The sequence below is a fragment of the Schistocerca serialis genome, chromosome 1 (genome assembly GCF_023864345.2).
Source record: "Schistocerca serialis cubense isolate TAMUIC-IGC-003099 chromosome 1, iqSchSeri2.2, whole genome shotgun sequence".
NCBI classification, from domain to species: domain Eukaryota; kingdom Metazoa; phylum Arthropoda; class Insecta; order Orthoptera; family Acrididae; genus Schistocerca; species Schistocerca serialis.
This window is the reverse complement of record NC_064638.1, coordinates 118,998,603-119,019,705: the sequence shown is the minus strand read 5'-3', so window position 1 is coordinate 119,019,705 and position 21,103 is coordinate 118,998,603. Positions and strand designations below refer to the sequence as shown.

General features: G+C 39.0%; 1 protein-coding gene across 1 annotated transcript in view; it reads left to right on the top strand.

Annotated features, from left to right (window-relative positions):
- LOC126463579 (baculoviral IAP repeat-containing protein 6) overlaps positions 1-21,103 on the top strand; it is a 314,074-nt gene that overhangs the window by 253,602 nt on the left and 39,369 nt on the right. The window contains 6 exon segments of the mRNA XM_050096169.1: positions 941-1,192; positions 1,402-1,617; positions 4,269-4,486; positions 12,013-12,229; positions 12,325-12,539; positions 17,318-17,515. Of these exon segments, the coding sequence (XP_049952126.1) occupies positions 941-1,192; positions 1,402-1,617; positions 4,269-4,486; positions 12,013-12,229; positions 12,325-12,539; positions 17,318-17,515 (1,316 nt within the window).

The following is a 21,103-nucleotide window of genomic DNA, read 5'->3' as shown; positions in this document are numbered from 1 at the left end:
TAAATGTTGTGTTTCACTGCATTTGAAACACAACATAATTCCACGCACAGAGAGTTTGTCCTCCTCACTCACCTTGATTACATTAATTTTTTTGTTGAGTGTTAACGATGCATACTGTTTGTTCGACATCATGTTACTTTTTCTCTTAAAGTGCTACTAGACAACTGAAACTGGTCGAAAATAATGACCTTACTGGGTAAAACCATTGTTTAACAGAATGATACCCACCTCTTTCACTGCACACCTAACAGCAGAGTGTTGGTAGATGCGCAACAATGTTCCTGTATGCGCCGGCGTGCATCATTAATGAGGAAAATGAGAAAGCTGACAAACAGAGTGCCAACAAATGAACCTTTCCTTTTGATGTACTGTACTGACACTGAGCGCAACTTATTCATTGTTACACAGAGCGTCACGGTTTTAGGTCCACACCAGCAGCACCGAGATGTGTTGTACCTCTTTTCTTGGTTTTACGCCACTTAACAGAGGTGTTAAAAGTAACGTCCTTGTAGAGTCGTGAATAACTAATGAACTGTAATACGTTAGTACTGTATAGGCTGTTTTCCACGTTATACAATGAATTATTAAGTATGTTCTAAGATTTGCTTTCAGTATCCGTGTTAGGCATGTTCAGCTTTATACAACAAATCAGCATATTAAAGTGCACTGAACGCATCGGGACTGAAATACTTGTACGGTTTGGGTAGATTTCCGAATTACATGCGTGCCGATATGAGCAAGTTTTACTGTATCACAAAAAGATAACAAGTTTCCAGTTCTAATTTTGTTTTAAAATTATTAGTCAGTGTAACACAGTTATTAAGAATGTGCTGCTCATTTCCAAATTACGTTTTGTTTGTTTTATCAGCTGTACGTAAAGTGTACTACAGAAAATGGTATATCTTTGCAGTATGTTTTGATTAAAATTCCTAACCTTTAGTTGCAGGGAGCCTGTTACCCGTTGTAAATGAAGGAAAATCACCAGAGAGTGGGGGAACTGCAACACCAGTTTCAGGAGGTCTTGTTGGTTCGAAGAAAGAGCTTTGGGAATTAGGTATCTATATGGTTGATCAACTGTCTGTACAAGCTGGCGTCTCTGCCAAGGACAAAAGAACAAAAGACGCAAGGAACACTGTTGCTGCTGCAACACGCAGCATATCTGGCAAGAAATCGAGATCATCAAGTTTAGCAGGTAAGCCAAGATATTGTGTAGTTTGTAGTATGGAGTTGGTGAAGTGGAATGTAAACACCAGCATTTCATGTCCAAGTATGTATTTTTTATGTTCAATAATAAAGTTAATCTAGATGTATGGGAAATATTTGCACTACTATATGTTTTACCAGTTTCGGTTACTTAGATTAAAGTTCTGAGCCTAATATTGTGTGCTTTCTTCCTTCCAGATTCATCACAGGTATCCTCCCAGACAACCTCCGTGTCTCCTGTACAGCCACAAAAGTTCCTGGAGCACGAGGCATGCCCGGGAGTCCCACTGCCATCGCAGCTGCAGGTTTCTCAGTTGCTCACACTTGTGCTTGAGAATGGTGACTCACTTAGCACACCATGCCTTAAACTCAAACTTCATCACTTTCCAAAGACTTCAGAGAAAAATGCAAAAGGTATGATATTGTGTGTGTGTGTGTGTGTGTGTGTGTGTGTGTGTGTGTGTGTGTGTGTGTGTGTGTGTGTGTAGGGGGGGGGGGGGCGCAGTGAGGAAAGATTAAAAAAAAAAAATCTACTCACCAAGTGGCAGCGGGAGTAAACACATATATATTACGGAAATGTGCAAGCTTCTGGAGCCAGTGGCTGCTCCTCCTGGCAGAAGGGTTGAAAGGAAAGGAAGAGGGATGGAGGAAAGGACTGGTGAGATTTAGTAAATGATCAGAGTTAGGGAAAAGTCACACAGAAACCTGGCTCAGTGGAGACTTAATGGATGAGGTGAGTAGGTCTGGTAAGGCTGTCCTGGCCCAGAGTTTTGGGTGACATTTCTGTGACACTCCCCATTTCCCAAACCTCACAAGTCCTTTTCATTCATTCCTTTTCCTTGCTATTCAGCCAGAAGAAGGAGCCACTAGCCCCAAAAGCTTGCACATTTCCAAAACTTTTATACAGGTATGTGTTTCTCCTTTTATTTATCCAGTTATATTTTCAAAAATTGGTAATTTTTGTTGAACAATAGAATAAATAGAAATAATAGGAGGCTATTTACCACTTACAGGTGGCATTGAGTTGCAGATTGGCACAATGAGAAAGACGGCTAAAATATTTAAGCTTTCAGCCCAAGTCCTCCTTCCAAAGTACAAAATACGTACACGTTCACACAAGCACAACTTGTACACATTTGGCCGCTACCTCTTGGTGCTGGGGCCAGACTGCGTCTGACGCGAGCAGCAATCTACTTGGGTTGATTGTGGAGGTGAGGAGGCGGTATGGGGCAGGGAGGGGGAGGGACAGCAGGGTAGAGGTGGGGGAAGGTGCCAGTGCTGCCTATGGGTATATGCAGAAGGGGGGGGGGGGGGGAGGTAGAAGGAAGTGAAGTGAAAGAGAGGAAAGGACTTTTAGCGGCATTGGCAGGATAAAATCCATGTTGGTAATATTGTGGTGAGAGTAGGAAAGGAGACAGATGGCTGGAGGACAAGGAATAGCAAAGGTTGTGGCTAAGGGCTTATGGGAACAAAGGATTTGTATCCGGAGAGTTACCACCTGCATAGTTTGGAAAAGCCAGTGTTGATGTGAAGAATGGCACAGACTGTGAAGCAGCCATTAAATTGAAGCGCATTGTGTTTGGAGCATGTCCATCAACCAGTGTATGAAATTTGGTTATTCTTTATTTCTTAAGTTCTGTGGGACCATGCAAGCCAAAGGTACTTGGTCTTCAAACAAATGATTGCGTAGTGTATATACCCAGTTGTTGAACATGCCATCCAACATGATGTACTTGACTTTAATGACTACTTCACAGTCCATGCCATCTGGATTCTTCCTACCATCGCCAGCTTTTCTGAATTGTGCAGATGGGAACTACCCCTACAACATATCATTGTTTCCATAACTCCCCCCCCCCCTCCCCGACCTGAACCTTCACCAGTCCCTGCCCTCCACCTGCATATCCCCTTCTGTGCTCTCACTACACTATACGCATGCATTCTATCCTGCCAATGGACCTACAAATCCTTTCCTCTTCTCTACTTCTCTCGTCCCCCTTCCCCCTCACACACTCCAGCACAGCTTCCTAACACTGCAGCTAGCAGCCCTGCTCTGTCCCTTTCACATCTCTACATGTTCATAAAGGCAGCACAGCATCTTCACCCATCCCTACCCTGCTATCCAACTCCACCACACTTCATATAGAAATTATGTATAACAACATAGCAAATATCCTCAAAATAGTAACGCAGTTGCACTCCAGGCAGTTGGTAGGAGACATAGTGTCCTTAATGTTACATGGTTCTTAAAGAATGGTGTGATATATGTGTTTGAATTTCTCTGTCTCTGTTCAGACCCCGTGTAGCCTTGCATAAACTGAAATACACCTTGTCATTACCACAATGCAATCTGCTTTCCTCACTTCCAGAAAATATGCAAGGGGTAAGGTGAAAAGTTATTAGCTTGCCAGTGAATGACTTTCATACCGTGGTTTTCTTGTCAGAATGTGAAACTTGCAAGAATCTGAAGATAATTAAAAATACTAAGAAAATAAAATTATGTAAGTTAATGAAGAGTGTGGAGACACGTATGGCATGAATGATTGGAGATGTGGTAGGGAGACATATAGAACAGGTTCTCCATTTGTATTGTTAAGAAGTATTGTTTTGCACTTGTAATCTAACAGTGCTGCAAACTAAAGGTTGGAAAACGCGAGACTAGTAGTTTCATCAAAATTTAATGCTATGTCGAACATCACATTTGCGGACATTACGGGCTTGATATCAGTGGAAGTCAGAGCCCTGTAAAACTTCTTGCTTGATTAAGAGTTCTCCTACAAAGGAAATGAGATGGAACCGTTTCTCCTGGCTGACTTAGTGGTGGAAGCACAGATTGGCAGAATAATTAATGAATATCCTGCTGAGACAGTCGGCGTATTGTGCTGTGCATTGCTGCCATCATTACAGATTAAATAAATTTGTAACACAGTCTTGCACTGATGCTCTGAAATAATGAATTAAATCACTTATAAATCAAGTGTTTATATATAGTCAGTGTTGTTTGTGGGTTTCTGTTTCTAGGGCACATATACAAATAATGTTAAAACTATTTTATTCTTTTCCAGGTAATACAGTGGAAGCAGAGACAGAACGTCTATTGCAACTGCCTGGGCTGGCTACTCCATTGCAGGTGTTTACTGAGATGGGGGGACTTGCCCTACTAGCACAGCACCTTCCACTTGTCTATCCAGACACTTTGCGGTATGCTGCCCCAGACAAAGTTCCAGCTTCAACGCCAGACCAAATAGATGCTGAGTGGGTCAAAGTGGATGACATCTATGAGGTAAAAATTATGACTAATACTTTGTTATGCCATTTATATGATGATTTTTTATGAATAAGCAGTTATGAACTTGATAGCAAGTATAAATTGGCTTGTATATATACGAGGGCGGTTCAGAAAGTAACCTTCGATTGGTCACAGTGCGGGTTGTGGGGGGGAGTAGCGACGCCATCTGTGCGTTCACGCACTCAACAGGTCAGTCGGCATCAAGCCATGGTCGAGTGAACGTCGTACCTGCGCTAGTTTAGTTTTTGTGGCAGTTTGAAATGTGTGCTGCAATAGAAAACCCCGCCAAATGTGAAGTGCGTGCTGTCATAAGGTTTTTTACAGCCAAAGGATATTCTGCAGCAGCTATTCATCGTGAGATTTGTGCCGTGTACGGACCAAGAGTTATGAGTGAAGGAGTTGTCCGTGAATGGGTACGTTTATTTAAAAGTGGACGAGAAAACGTTCATGATGAAGAGAGGAGTGGTAGACCATCATTGGTGACTGACGAACTCGTTCAGACAGTTGATGCAAAAGTTCGTGAAAATCGACGTTTCTCAATGTCGGAGTTGTCTACTGGTTTTCCACAGATTTCTAAGACTCTCTTGTACGAGATAGTGACAGCAAGATTGGGTTACCGTAAGTTCTGTGCACGATGGGTGCCCAAAATTCTTACCGACCACCACAAAACTCAAAGAATGGCCTCTGCATTAGACTTTCTGTCACGTTATGAGGACGAAGGAGAACCATTGTTAAACAGAATCGTGACCGGTGACGAAACCTGGATTAAGTACGTGAACCCTGAGACAAAAGAACAATCAAAGATGTGGGCACATTCAAATTCGCCTACCAAACCGAGAAAAGCCTCGCAAGATTTTTCTGCCAGAAAACTGATGGCAACGGTGTTTTGTGATGCCAAAGGGGTGTTGTTGGTTGAATTCATGGAACGTGGTACGACCATTAATCAAGACGTGTACTGTGAAACAATAAAAAAGTTACGACGGGCTATACAGAACAAATGCCGTGGTATGCTGACTTCCAGTATCGTTTTTTTGCACGATAACGCCTGTCCTCACTCTGCTCGCAGAACAACGGCCCTTCTTGAGTCCTTCAAGTGGGACGTTATCAACCATCCACCTTACAGCCCAGACCTGGCGCCAAGTGATTATCACCTCTTCATGCATTTGAAGAAATGGCTGGGGTCACAGCGGTTTGATGACGACGAAGAGCTCAAAGATGCGGTCACAGGCTGGCTCCAGGCACAAGCGGGTGATTTTTATGCAGAAGGAATTTCAAAGCTTGTGAAGAGATACGATAAGTGCCTCAATCGCTATGGAGACTATGTAGAAAAATAGTGCAAAGATGTAGTTGTAAGATGTATATATTAAAATATTTTTATTTAACTTGGTGTATTTTTTTAAATCAACCGGAGGTTACTTTCTGAACGGCCCTCGTAGTTACAAAAGATTCTGTTAAACTCATTAATCATTATAGATGTTGGGTTTCTCCATGTATTTATTTTATCCAACTGTGAATTAAATATTTTTTTAATGTTGATTTCATCAAACCCAGAAGATAGTATGATCACTATTATCTGTGATGGTCTGTGATATCCTACATTTTGTTTGTTAAATAACCCATCAAATGCGTTTGACAGCATATGCCATCCTATGCTGCAAAATGTGCACTGTGTGTGAGACACCTTCCCATCAACATTTTTTAAATGTTGTATTTATCTATGCTGAGATAGTTCATTTTTCTTTCTTTCTCCCTTGCTTCTAAGAGAGACACCCATGTAATCTCACTTGTTGCTACCAAATGCTTCTACCTTATGCTGTTTCCTGACAATAGAAATGGAAATGTTGTGTGGCACCAAACCTGTTGCATATTGTCTTGATTTCATTTACCCTTGTACTCCAGGATCCTCTTTCATTCTCATCAGGTGGCCTGCCGATTGAAGCTTTCTTGGGTGACGGCTGTATGCATTTTGATGTCTGTGCTGTTCTGTGTGTGAATGTGTATACTTGTACTACAAAACAAGCAAGAGCTCGAAAGTTAGTATAAATTCTGTTTGATTTTGCGTGTTTCTATGAACCGCACGTCAGTCAGCTCTAGGTGAATAGTTGCCATTCCTTTATTTTCCATATTATATGTTCAGGAATTTCCATCGTTGTTATGCATTGCTTCATTTTAGCTTTCCTTATCAGTTGTTTGGATCCTAAAAGTTTTTGTATGGAGTAGGAGGTTCTATTAGCATTTTGTAATCTCATTTCCACTTCTACTTGTCTCCGATTTTGTCTCTCTGTCATTGCACCAAGAAATTTGAACTGTTCAGTGCATTCAATATGTTTCATGATTATTTGATGCAATTGATCATGTTGTTCATCTCAACATCTTTGAAATGTCATGTCTTTTGTTTTCTGGTCATTTACTTTTAGGCTAATTTAGAGGCCTCTTTGACGACCTCCACTAATAACTGTCTCATCTTTATTTAAATTTTTCCAGTGAGCATTGTATCATCTGCACACACTAAAAACGTAACTGTATTTCTTTGGAGTATCCCATCAGTTACTAGTTGAAGTTTCCTCACAACTATCTCCAAGCTGCAGTAAAGAGAAGAAGTGACAGGGCATCTCCCTCTCTTAGTTCAATTTTATTTTTAAAATAGTAAGATTTTATTCTATTTATCAAAAACCTTCTTATGTTTTCATTCATACACATTTCCCAAAGATTTACAAATTTAATTGGAAATCACAAGGGTGTCATTACATTCCGCAGCCTTTGCCTGTGAATGGACAAAATCAATGAAAAAGTACTGTGTTTTTTGTTAAATTCCCATACTTTTTCATTTATTGTTCTGATAACAAATATATTGTCAGTACTGGATCATTTTCTGGGAAAACCGTTTTTTTGGTAATTACTACACATATTTTCTGCATATGGATTCAAGCAGTTTAGCAGTAAACAAGTCTTACAGGCTGTTAGCTAATTCTATTCCCCCATAGTTTCTGAAGTCTTCATTGTCTCATGTTTTGTATCACAGGACTATTACTCACTCTCTCCATTCTGTTGGTATGGTCTCTGTTTTCCAGATTACTTTCATCAGATGATACTAACATCTGTGCGATGCTTTTCCTCCATATTTTAGTATCTCGGCTGAAATTCCATCACTCCCAGTGGCCTTGCCACGTTTTAGGTGTTTGATACCTCCATGTGCCTATTCATTCATTGGTTCTGGAATTTGCTCATTATTTGGGCTGCTGTGGGTGTTTGTAATTGGTGATTCGGAATCAGAACAATTCACCAGTCTGTCAAAATATTCCTTGCTTCTTGATAAAATTTTGCATGGTGCACTAATCACATTGCAGTCCTTATCCTTCATCACCTTACAGGGTGTCCCACTGAAATATGCTATCCCGGCTGATACACAGAGTTGAAATATGCTCACTTTTTTTTTTATTTGCTTAAATTTGGCATATTTCGTGACAGTACCTTTTCCGTTAGATGTTTACGAGGCGGAATTGGTCTTGGCTTCAGTTGTCTAATGGAAGTATGATTCCACAATGCATCCTTGTCGGCTGCAGAAATGACCTGGTTCAATGTGTTTGCCTCATTTTTAGTGCTTCAAATACCATTTCTTCGAATGTAGTTTCTTCTTATAGTTTGTATAAAAAAAATAGTAACATAATTCAAAGTTATTTATGACGGTGACCTGCACATTGTTCTACCGCCAACACACACCAAGAGTTAACTGCCGACTGACTATAGTCAAAGACGACTCCAGCGTCAAAGACATTTTACACAACACACAAGCTTTCACTTGTAATCAGTCTCTTTGCTATTCTTCGACACATTTGCTAATAGTAATCAATATGCTTTCACTCACAAAAATATAAGTAAATGAACATATAATAAGGCAAATTATAATAAAAAAAATTCTGACAAAAAATATAAGAAAACATTTACAATTTGGTAGCGACAAATCCGGTAAAAAAATAACAGATCTCCCAGATCCATTACACCACTCAGACCTCCCCGATTTCAAGGACCCAGGAGAGAAAAACCACAGTAGATACGGCAGTGCAAAATGCACAACATTGTAGAGCATCTCAAAGAATTTATATTCCCGCGTCAGTAGTGCCAGGTATCATCGCCAGAGTGCAGCATGGTCGCATGAAGTGAGAATGGCGACTCCACAGCAGAGCACGCAAGCAGCTGTGTATTTTGCAGAAATAAATCGTCGATTACTGTGCTAAGAAATTATCGTCGTGTGTATGAATGTGATCCACCCAATGTGAAAACAGTTAAGGAATGGTATGAGAAGTTTCTGGCAACAGGAAGTGTTCTGAAACATTCTGGCAGTTCACGTTACGGAGTTTCAGAAGAGACAGTGGAGCACATCAGACAAACATTTCTCAGAAGCCCACATATGTCAATTCATCAAGCATCTAGGCACCTTGATGTACTTCAGTCAACATTGCATCGTGTAGTTCACCAGCGTCTTCATATGTGTGCTTACAAAGTGCAAATTCTGCAACATCTGACACTGAACGACAAATCACACTGACAACAATTTGCTGCGGATGTGCTGCAGCGTATTGATATGGATGCCAGCTTCCTGGAAAGATGTTTGTACTCAGATGAGCCAACCTTTCATCTATCAGGAAGGGTTAATTGGCATAATGTTCGGATGTAGGGTTCGTAAAATCCGCACGTTGTCATTCAACATGTTCATGATAGCCCTAAACTAAACATCTGGAGCAGGCTGATGCATGACAGGTTGTTGGACCATTCTTCTTTGCAGAACAAACAGTGAGTGGGTTAGTGTATCTGGACATGTTGGAGTAGTTTGTGTAACCTCAGATACAAGACTTGCAACAGAACATCATTTTTCAACAAGATGGAGCTCTGCCACATTGGTCAACAGCTGTTCGCAAGTTCCTGGATAGGAAATTTCCCAATCGTTGGATCGGATGCTGAGGACCCATTGCCTGGCCACCACGTTCATCTGACATTATGCCGCTTGATTTCTTCATGTGGGGATTTGTGAAGGACCGTGTGTATGCGACCAAACTGTACAATAGTTCTACGTTACGACATGGTATCACTAATGCGATTACAACAATAACAGAGGAAATGTTACAAAGAACCATGGCAAGAAATTTGATATAGACTCAATATTATTCATGCTACAAATGGTTCACATGTAGAGGTGTATTGATGGTAAAAAAATTCTTTGATATGCTCTACAATGTGGTGCATTTTTCATTGTTGTATCTACTGTTTTTTTTCCCTGTATCTTTGAAATCAGGGAGGTTTGAGTGGGACACCCTGTAGATTGTCGACTGTGCCATACATTTTCTGAATGTTGTTGTTTTGATGATAGTCATCAATAGATTCACTCTGTTGTTTTAGGTGTTGTTTTTTTGCTAGTAAGATTAATTTTTTACCCTCTTTTGGGCCCGCCAATAAGTAAGTTCTATTTCAGGATTCTTATTTGCTTGTAGCCATTTCCTTCATAACCTTGCCTTCAGCTTCCTCACATTCGGAAAACCACTTCTTTGTGCCTCTCTTCACTTTACATTGATTATTACTTGCAGCTGTGTGGATGACTTCTTTTACTCTATTCCAGCATTCATTTTGTGGACCACCTTTAGATAGCAGTAAGCTCCATTAAGTGTTAAAATGTTTAGCATGGCTAGGTGGACTAATTCTAACATTTGGTGTAATGTGAAAAGGAAAACAAGTTTTTATTATCTTTTTATGAGTCTACAGCAGAATAAAGTAATGTCAAAACATACAGGTCTGTCTAATTTGCAGGAAAGAGGCTACATTTCTTCTCTGGAAGCACTTAAGATAGACTGAAATGACAAATTTTCACTAACACAGGACCATTGGTTGGAGTTAGTTTTGATGAGGATATAAAGAAAAATGTTAGAGATGCATAAAAATATTTTGATTTTAGGGGCAGGGGCTATGATGTGATAAACAGACCCCAGCTGTTGTTGATGAAGTTACAAGAATTACAGCACTATTAATATTGATAGTTATACAATATTGTCTAAAACATATTTTAAAATATATTTGACTAAGAACAACATGCAAAAATCACAGTTTATACCAATGTCCTTAGTGAAGAAACATTTCATCTTTTATAGGTACCTACCTTTTGTTAGCAACAGACATTATCAGCATGAATGTGCTTAAAATATTTCTTTAATAACAGTAATGCTGAACTCATAGAAAAATTTACTGAATTAAGGAAGGTGTATGTGCATGAACATTTATCCTTAAGACTTTGATCAGTATGAAAGGCTTACCAATACCGTAGAAACAACATATTCTGCATAAAATTAAAAGTGAAAGTTACTGAAAATACAGATCATATGGCATAAAAATATTTACCACTTTTCTGCATTTTTTATTAGAAGAGAACAAATAAAACACTTTATAACAACTTTAAAATACCAATAATATGTCAGGGGTTAGCAGTAAATTATGCTTATGCAATAATAAAGTAGAGTAACAGCTGTATCTTTACATAGGTTCCCCAGCTGCGACATAGTCGCGAATATAAACAGTGATCCAGGTACTGTCCTCTCTCTCTCTCTCTCTCTCTCTCTCTCTCTCTCTCTCTCTCTCTCTCTCTCTCTCTCCGTCCAGTGTTTGATCACAATATAAATTCCTTTGACGATGACCAGTTTCAGTCAGTAATGACCATCTTCAGATCTGTTCTACACCATGTCCTAATCTTATAATGTTATAAAGCCATAATGGCATTGTCGAAACATATCAATACACTAAGCAAAGCATCGTCACATAGAACTAAAATATGGTGTAAAATAGGCCACTTTGTACACACAGTTGCAACTGGCTTTACTGTACAAAACCTACTGTCACATTTGTACCTGGTGTAGAACAGACCTAAAGATGGTCATATATTGTTGTCTGACTGTCCAATAGTCTTCATTATTTGAGGAAGTATTGGATTCCCTGAGATCAGGAGGAGACTTCGTTTTTCATATGATCTTCTCAAACATACCTAGTTGTCAAAAACAGCATACCTTAGCAGCACTGGAGTTGTGAAAGACAGAGTTTATATTTAAAAATAAAAATATGTTAAATACATAAAGCACAAGAACCTCACATGAGTAAGGTATTTGTCATTAACTTCACTTATGAGCGTAACAGGGAGGACAGGCAAAAGAAACAAAAGGAATAGTCTTGTGCTTTATTGTCGAAACATAAAGTCTCTTGCACATTTATTACCTGTATTAGTGTACTGTACAAACAGTTTATTGAAAATTAACTCCACATTTTAATTTTCTTACATACACACTTAGTCTTTCAACCTTTCTGTAAAACACCCTGATATTATAGTATTGAGCTTAAGTCAATTAACAACTAATAATTGGCATTGCTAGTAGCCATCGTCAGTTTCTAAAAAGAGTGGCAAAATTAGTTTTTATTCATGTTGTGAAGCATCTAAGTCGAAAATGAGTTCTTGTATTGATTGGGAATTTTTTGTTCATGTGGTACAGGACCTTGATGAGAGCATGCCCGGTGGCAGTTCATCGCCAGGAGGAGCCGGAGGGCGAACAACTGCTTTGCCACCACCATCTGTACCCCCGCATTCACTCGCAGCCTTCGGTCTCTTCCTGCGGCTACCGGGATATGCTGAGGTCTTACTAAAAGATAAGAAGAAAGCACAGTGTTTGCTACGACTTGCTCTTGGTGTTACCGATGATGGAGAAGGAGGTTAGTTTTTGTATTTGTAAGTTCTGGGGAAGGGAATGATTTTAAAAGGAATTCCTATATGAATGTGAAGTGACATAATGTCTATGTGTGTGTAGGTGACATCTTTAGTTCCCCAGTAGCGAACCACTTGCATACGTTACCTTTCCAAGTGCTGCGGCAGCTTTTTGATTCCACTCCACTTACAACAACTGGTGGTGCTCTGTTAAGGCGAACAACAATAGAAATAGGTGCAATCCATCTTCTACTTGGATGTCTTGCCATCTTCACTCATCAGTCACAGGATATCACGCTTCCAGGAGTGCAGCACGAGGTAACTGTTTCATGTTTTCTTTTTTCTTTTTTGTAATGTGACAACTTGTTGTTGTGTGGCCTTTCTCCTGATTTTATCACAGAGAAGTTCAGGGCCCGAGAGAGAATGTAAGCTGCAGTACTTAGTGAGGCGAGTCAGTTTGTCACAACAAAGAAGAAAGAACACACGCTTCCCGATCGAAGTTCTGGGATTGCAGCCGATATTGCTCATTAGACTGTTCAGCTAAGACGTATGGCAGATGTCAAGATGAAATACTGTGTGCGTTTGTGGATGACAGGTGGCTGCAATACTGAAACACCATCGAGTATTTAGTAAACCTGGGAACATACAGGATTCAGAACACATGTTGGCGATATATTGTGTCCCTGAAATGAAAAAAAATGCAAATTACACTTACACTACATCTAACAACAGATACCATCATATGGTGTCTTTTCAAAATTCAGTTTAAATAATGTTAACAACTCAGAAAATTCATCATTTACATTAGTTTGCACCTGCACTTTAAATAATGTTAACAACTCAGAAAATTCATCATTTACATTAGTTTGCACCTGCACTTTGTTACAACTTTGATGGGCTAGTTGTCATGAAAAATCTTGCATTTTGAAAGTTAAATCTTTTACAGACCTGGGTGAGATACAGATAATGGAAGGAGCAAAGGTAACTGCTCACCATATAAATGAAGCATTGAGAAGTCAGTAGCCACATAAAAAAAGATTGAAAATGTGGCTAAGGTTTCGAACAATGTCCTCCTTTAGAGCTAATACAGCACTAACAGCCTTGTCGGTCTTTTATGTGGCCATTGCTACCAGTCAACCATCTCTCTGAATTTGATAGCACCTGCTTAATTGTAGCCTAGAGCAGAGTTGACCAGCTGGTGGTGGGTGCACTCTGCAGAGCACAATGTGCTCGACTTCAGTGGCTGCTTCACAACCTGTGTGTCAACTTCATTCTCCCCTCAATACCAGTTTCTCTGAATTATAAAAGTGGAAATCATGCATACAAACATAGTCTTTGACCCGCAATCCTCCTGACCTCAGTCTCCCCATGTCTAGTTCCAAAAACACATACTTCCACCCCTCCCCCAGTCCACCACTTCACTCGTTCGACAAAAACTCTCTCCTCTCTCACAGTATCCACCTTCCTCTGTTCTATTTTCCCCCTTCAATCTATTTTCCAGCGAATTGTGTGCCACAGACGATGACTCTTTCCTGTGCCAAGGTGTTCCCTTGCTGCCCCTCTCCTCCAACGAGCCAACCAATTTGCTATCTGTGACTCTTGAAATTTTCCCGGCGTATCGAATATTCCACAAGATTTCGAGATTGCAGCCGGATCTCATCGACTTCTTTCCACGATATTTAGGCTGACAATCTTACAGCCTGAAGATGGCTGTAAAGTTGTCAGCCGAAATATCGTGGAAAGAAGTCGATGAGATCCGGCTGCAATCCCAAAATCTTGTGGAAAATTTGCTATCTACCACTTCTCCCCCTTCCCCTCTCCCTTTCTCATCCCATCCAATCCAGTTATCATAACCCCTCTCCTCACCCCAGCTGAGCTTTAGTTCTTGTGCTGTGTGTGTGTGTGTGTGTGTGTGTGTGTGTGTGTGTGTGTGTGTGTTTTGGTGAAAGGGGGTTTCATTGCTCATTTACAGCTAGAGATGGGAATTATTTGAATAAACGTTTATCTAAATAATTATTCAAATAAGTATATTGTTCAAACAAATTTATTCACGATAAGTTATTTGCAAATAAAAGGATTCCTCCCTGCAAATACAGATAATTATTTGCTGTTTATTACTTGTAACTTAAATAATGAATAACAAGTTTTAATGGTTTTGAGAAGAGTCTGTATCAGTCACTCAGTGGGTTGAGTTCCAGAATACAAAGATAACAGTCTGGGGTTTAACCCCATCGGTTCTATGATTTTTTTTCTGTTACTTGTCACTGTTTTCACCTCTTAACAATGAGAAGAATGCCAAATCAAGTTACACACTGTTTCAGAGTACATTTAGAACTATGAACCCCTCTGTAACATGCTAAATAAGTTGGTTCACAGATCAGAGGAAGGCAAGGGCATACCACCTCCAATAGAACAATGCCTGGTAAAGCAACCTGTAGATTAAGCACAGCATTACTTGCTTCACACCATAACATGTGTAATATAACAATACTTCATATGCAGACAGGCTTAGCAGTCACACTACCGATGCAGCCCAAGTCATCTAACTCTGCACTTGCATATACTTTTCTACACCCCTGTTAGCATGCAGAAGTACTTTGCTGACAGAAACTCTCAATCTAAAATACCTTCCTGCATTGTATCAAGATAGCTAACACTCTCTGATATGAGTATCCCATTGATATAATTATGCATTTTATTTTGGTTTGTATTGTTATGAAATGAGTGAAAAAAGTAAGAGGGTTGATTTGTTTGGTGGAGGAGACCAGACAGCGAGGTCATCAGTGTCATCGGATTAGGGAAGGGTGAGGAAGTAAGTCAGCCATGCCCTTTTAAAGGAACCATCCCGGCATTTTCCTGGAGGGATTTAAGAAAATCACGGAAAACCTAAATCAGGATGGTCGGACACGGGATTGAATCATCGTCCTCCTGAATGCGAGTCCAGTTTGTTAACCACTGCGCCACCTCACTCAGTACAAAGTAAGAACTCGTGATTGCTAACGACTTAACTTTAAATCTAAAGTCTCCTAAAAATTTACTTAATGCTGCTGGACATTCGCTTGAAAGTGTTTCAGGGCTAGCTCTGAGTAGGTTTTCCAATAGAAGAGGGAATAGTTTATCAATTCAATGAGAATCTATGCAGTTACACAGAACTTTGACATTGAAAAATTTTGGAAGATACAGTAGGCTTGAGTATATAGACTGCAGAGTGCTGGCAACTTTTTAATAAAAAAGTGCCAAGATATGATTAGGTTACTTTTTCCTTTCTATACCAACTGCAACTGTTCCAGCAGTGTTTTACACACAATAAAAACAAATAGTTTGTCATTATTGCTGTCCGTGACCAAGACATATAATAGCCAAAGAAATGTTGAAGAAATCAGCTCAAGAGTTTCAAGTGATGTATGACGGAAAAAGAAAATTTATTTTTTTCATCTTTGAATGCAATTTGGGAGGTGTAGCTAGTGGAATCACAGCAGAGTTATTTGCCGAAAGATGGAGCAAAATTGAATCTCATTTTTAAATGAAGAAGATCATGATTTGAAAGTCCTGTATTGGTGTCCTGAAGTAAAGGTGATGTTGGTAGATGTAACACACCATTCTCTTCTTTGCATGTGGAGAGCATATTATGCCAAGAAAGAGTTGGTCTGAAAACGAATTTGAAAACAACAAAAAGTACATTTGTTTAATAAATGACAACCGTAGCAAAAAATGTCTCTGGATTTTTAATTTATATATTATTTGTATCACTAGTTATTCACAGGTAATAATGACTGTTTTTATTCATGCAAATAAATAATATTTGGAATAAATATTTTTGTTACTCACAAAAAAATAAATAATAGTTGTTGCCTGTATTCTTTACACAAATAAATTTTTCTCCAGTCTGCTTACAGCTACATCACACTTTTTCTTACCCATATATGTGGCCACAAGATCTTTTGTTACCCTTGTTGCACTGCAAACAGCAAAAGGTGTTTGAGGATGCTATTCAGTTCATCTGTAACTCTTTATGTGTGTTTGTCTCCATAAAAAAATTATACTGATTTTATTGTTGAGACTTGTGTTTAATTTTGGTCAGTTTATTGAAAAAGGTATTCATGCTACCACTACATGATCAGTACCCACACAAGATGATTTGGACTTGTTAGCCTTTTTAATTCATTAGCAGCTATCTCAAATTGTTGTCTTCAGTGGCTGTGCAGGGTTTGTGTCTCAGTTTAAACTGTGTTCCTCTTCTGACATAAATGTGAGATCCTTCACCTTCTGGAGAAGTCTTACAGTAACTGTCTCGAGGAGCCCTACAGTAACAGTCTCTCCTTTCATACAAAAATGACACTGAGGCATCTTGGCCAATTAAAGCTCTGTTCCAAACTAGGAAATGAACCCAAGACCTCTGTCTTTCACAGGAAAGTGCTCCACTGACAGGTTTGCAAGTGTGACCTGCCCTCATAGCTTTACTTCTGCTAGTATAGCTTTCCTACCTTTCAAAACTTCACAGAAGTTCTGTATAACTTATGGGACTAACACTTCTGAAAGAAAGTATATTGCACGGATACTTAACAAAATACCTTGTGGGACTAGCACTCCTGGAATAATTTTCTCTTGTAAGCCTGGTAGTGTTCAGTTTGTAAATATGTTAATCAATTATCTTTTGTGATAGGGAGACAGTGCAGTTTTTTCTGTTCTCTCTTTCCATGTGATCTTTTCACCTTTGCAATCACACAAACTTATCCCAATTGCTTGATAGTGCAAGACTTGGCCTCCATTCACCAGTTCATAACAGACAACATTCTTATGTCTCCATCGTTCATTGTCAAATTTTACTATGCATGTAGTAGAAGGAACATTTTGCAGTTAATATACAGCACACTCCTGTTGTGATATGAACTCAAGTGTCTTAGGAGTATTACATATACGGGGTGAACCTGAAAACCACTGACAAAATTTCAAAGGCTGTTTAGAGATATTTACTGAGTATTTTGCTCCACACTGCCTTGTCACAGTGTAATTGCCTTTTGATTGATTTCATATTTGCACTTATTAATTTAAATTAATGAACATTTTTTTACTGCTGTATTGTTATCTTTTTGTAGTTGGTGTTAGCAGCAACAAAAGCTTCAGCAACTGGTGGTGAAACCCATGTTCGTGGAGGGAAGTCTGATGACAAATCTCACTTGTATTGGGCAAAGGGAACAGGGTTTGGAACAGGGAGCACTGCACAGTCATGGAATGTTGAACAAGCTCTCCTGCGCCAGCGGAGCGAAGAGGAACATGTCACTGTGTTACTGCAGGTAAATAAATTGTGCATGGGGGAGGGGGGTAAACAAAAATGGCTACTGAGCATTTTGTATTCATTTTCTCTGTTGTTCAGTACGAAACAAATTACTTTTCTTTTGATGTTAATGCTGAAAGCTTCCTGTTTGCTATTGTTTTCATAAAGTATGGTTTATTAGTATGTAGAATGTTATACATTTATAATTCATTCTCTCTCTGTGTCTCTCACTGAATGATGATTGAGTTGGAACTTAATGTCTGATTAAAATTGTGTGCCAAACCAGCACACAAACCCAGAAACTACCCTTGCTTAATCAATAAGAGCATTTCCCTGGAATGCAATGTTCTGTGTTTGAATTTGGGACAAAGATTTAATGTGACTGGAAGTTTCACTCTTCAGGTGAGTGAAAGTTTCATTGTGGACGTATTTCTGGGATTAAAGAAACACATCTGGCAGTTAATTTTAGCAGTGTTTTTAAGATTAACGAGCGCATACTGCACTACCCCAAATGATGCTTCGTTAGTAATTCTAGGAGTATGCTTGCTGGACTTGGAAATTAAGAAAAGGGCAGCATTTTACTGGTTAAAGAAAGGCAATAAATGGAAGTATGAAGGATGCTTGGAATTGAGGCCAATTCAAAAAAGGCAATAAAAGATCACATTTTACAACTGTGGTAAAATGAATGGGGCATTTCAGGCACAAGCACTAGAACATACGAATTTCTCCTTAATATCAAGAAGAGATAAAAAAATGAGATTTCTTAACCCACCGAGGGGATTGATACGTAATGTCACTGTCCGTGGCCCTTATGCCACATACCTATACAAAATCAGCAGACAGATGAATGATAACGATGCCTGCAGTAGTGTAGGCTCACCAGAACACACATTGTGGGACTTCACACTCTACGACAATGCAGTGGGTAATGGACATCAGGTATTAAGGATGTTGGATCCCAAAGCAGCACTAAGGAGGGAGTCAAACTGGTGCATCTTGGACGATACTGCAGCCGTAGTATCCAGGCAGAATAAGGAAGACTTCACGAGGCATTCATCCATAAGTCAGCATGCTGCTGTCCAGGCTAGACAACATACTCTGCAGGTGGAGAAAAGATAACAGATGCCAGTGACCACCGAATGAAATACTGTCGCAAGAATCTATGTTGCGTTGGTGCATGTGATCGTGGAAGTGTGGACTTTAAGACGTAACTGATGGTGGGTGGAATTATGTGCTGTTGGGGGAAAATGCTGCTGACGTGCTGCCCTGTGCCCAGGAAATCCAGCAGACAGTGACTTCTGATGAGTAGTATCAGGGTGGTTTCCAGTAGCAGAAACAACCATCTACAAGTTATATGCACTAAAATAAATGAATGGAGAACAAATACTGTAGTTCTTCTAGTAGTATTAGTAGTTGGATAAATGGTTAAGGGTTTCATTGTAGATTTGTAGTAGTAGTAGTAGTAGAAGAAGCAGTTATAGTTTTTTCTTTCTTGAAAAAAATTATCAGAACTAGATAGTTAACACATAATTTATTACTATCCAAGAAAATCTGATTTGTGTGGCGTATTTTAGATTTCCAGATAATAGACTGTAATCAGAAGAATAAATAAAATTAAATAATTTATTTTAGCACTAGTGAACAGGCTTTGTTGGATGTAAGAAGTGCAGAGCAGCAGTGAGCCATTAAATTTTCAGGGAATTACACTTTACCTGAAAAAATAAGTGAATTTCAAGAATCTCATAAAATCTCAAGGAATTATGCATTTTTAACATAGAACTGAAAATTAATTTCATTGAGTTTTGTTGTTGTTGTTGTTGTTGTTGTTGTTTGTTGTTTGTTGTTGTTGTTGTTGTTGTTGTTGTGGTCTTCAGTCCTGAGACTGGTTTGATGCAGCTCTCCATGCTACTCTATCCTGTGCAAGCTTCTTCATCTCCCAGTACTTACTGCAAACTACATCCTTCTGAATCTGCTTAGTATATTCATCTCTTGGTATCCCTCTACGATTTTTACCCTCCACGCTGCCCTCCAATACTAAATTGGTGATCCCTTGATGCCTCAGAACATGTCCTACCAACCGATCCCTTCTTCTGGTCAAGTTGTGCCACAAACTTCTATTCTCCCCAATCCTATTCAATACTTCCTCATTAGTTTTGTGATCTACCCATCTAATCTTCAGCATTCTTCAAAACATTGAGTTTTATAAATCAAAAATTTTATAATACTTAATATTTCAAAGCGTGTTAATAATATGATTATTATTTCATATAAGTTATTGATGTTTAAAAACTGCATTTAAACTACCGCTAATGGCTGGTATGTTGCTCGGCTGACAGGAAAGAAAAGTCATTATTGTGGTTTACTGGCCCCCTCCCTCCCCTACTCAGCATTAATTTATCAGGAGCTCCCTGAGACCATCTCCCTTATCATACCTATAATTCTCGGGGATCCTCCCTCCCCCCCCCCCCCCCCCCCTCCCCTCCAAATTTGACTAAGAACCGTGCTTTTGTCGCTATCATAAGTTAGTCAGGGTGTACACACCCCAGGAAATCCAGGAAAAACTTGGGAATTTTTTTCTTCCAAGATAAATCCATGAAAAGCTTGGGAATGTCTTATAATTCCAGTAATTTTTCATTATTTTACTTTTCAGTTAAATTTTTGTAATTTTAATTGGTAAGAACTGATATTATAATCAGAAATTTTACTTTAGTCTGTTACTACAGAATAGTACTGCAGCAATAAATCATAAACAAGAGAATAACACCAAAGTAAAACTTAAGTTGCAAAGAAAATGCACAACAATGTAACACAGGGCACACACAAACATCTGCTGACAGCAAAATGTGTCAGACTATGCTCTACTTCGGAACAACAAACTGCTTTCAATGCATCTTTCTTCTGGACCTCATTTCAAGGAATGTGACGTCACAACTGTTTACCTTTCTAACAGGTCATGAGAAAATATTGCGAATGATTGTTTTTAGAAGCATTACTTTTCAGAGTTTATTTCCTTTTATGCAAGATGATTTATGTTAGATATGAGAATGTGTGAAGAATTCCTTAAATCTTGGAGCATTAGACTCGCATTCAAAACTAAACGATGCGGATCAACCACTTAGAAAAATTTTGGGCCCAGAAGACCAGCCATTTATGACATTGCTTAAAAAAAAAAAGACTGAATTTCATGGTTAGTTTTTCGTATTTATTTGAGATTACATATTTTGCAATAATAATGGCAAAAAGTATAGTGATCTTTCAAAAAAAAAAGGGGGGGGGTGGTTTGCCATGAAAGTAACTGGCTGTTTTCTATGGGAAAAGTCAAAGTGCTCGACAGAACACGTATTCAGCCAGGTAACCCACCAAAATGTCCAGTACAGAGCAATGAAATTTATAATTATGCTTATGAGAAATATTCAGCTGCTGCAATTTAAGCTGGTGCTCTTGGGATTCTGCCTAACAACACCCTTGGTAAAAACAGCAAAAATTGTTGATAATCGGTATGATATGTGAAAGCTTAGCTTTTCATGTGGCTATACTGTATGTATATTAATTTAAAAAGAATTAAACACTGGAAAATCCAGGAAGGAACATGATAGTGTTATGAAAA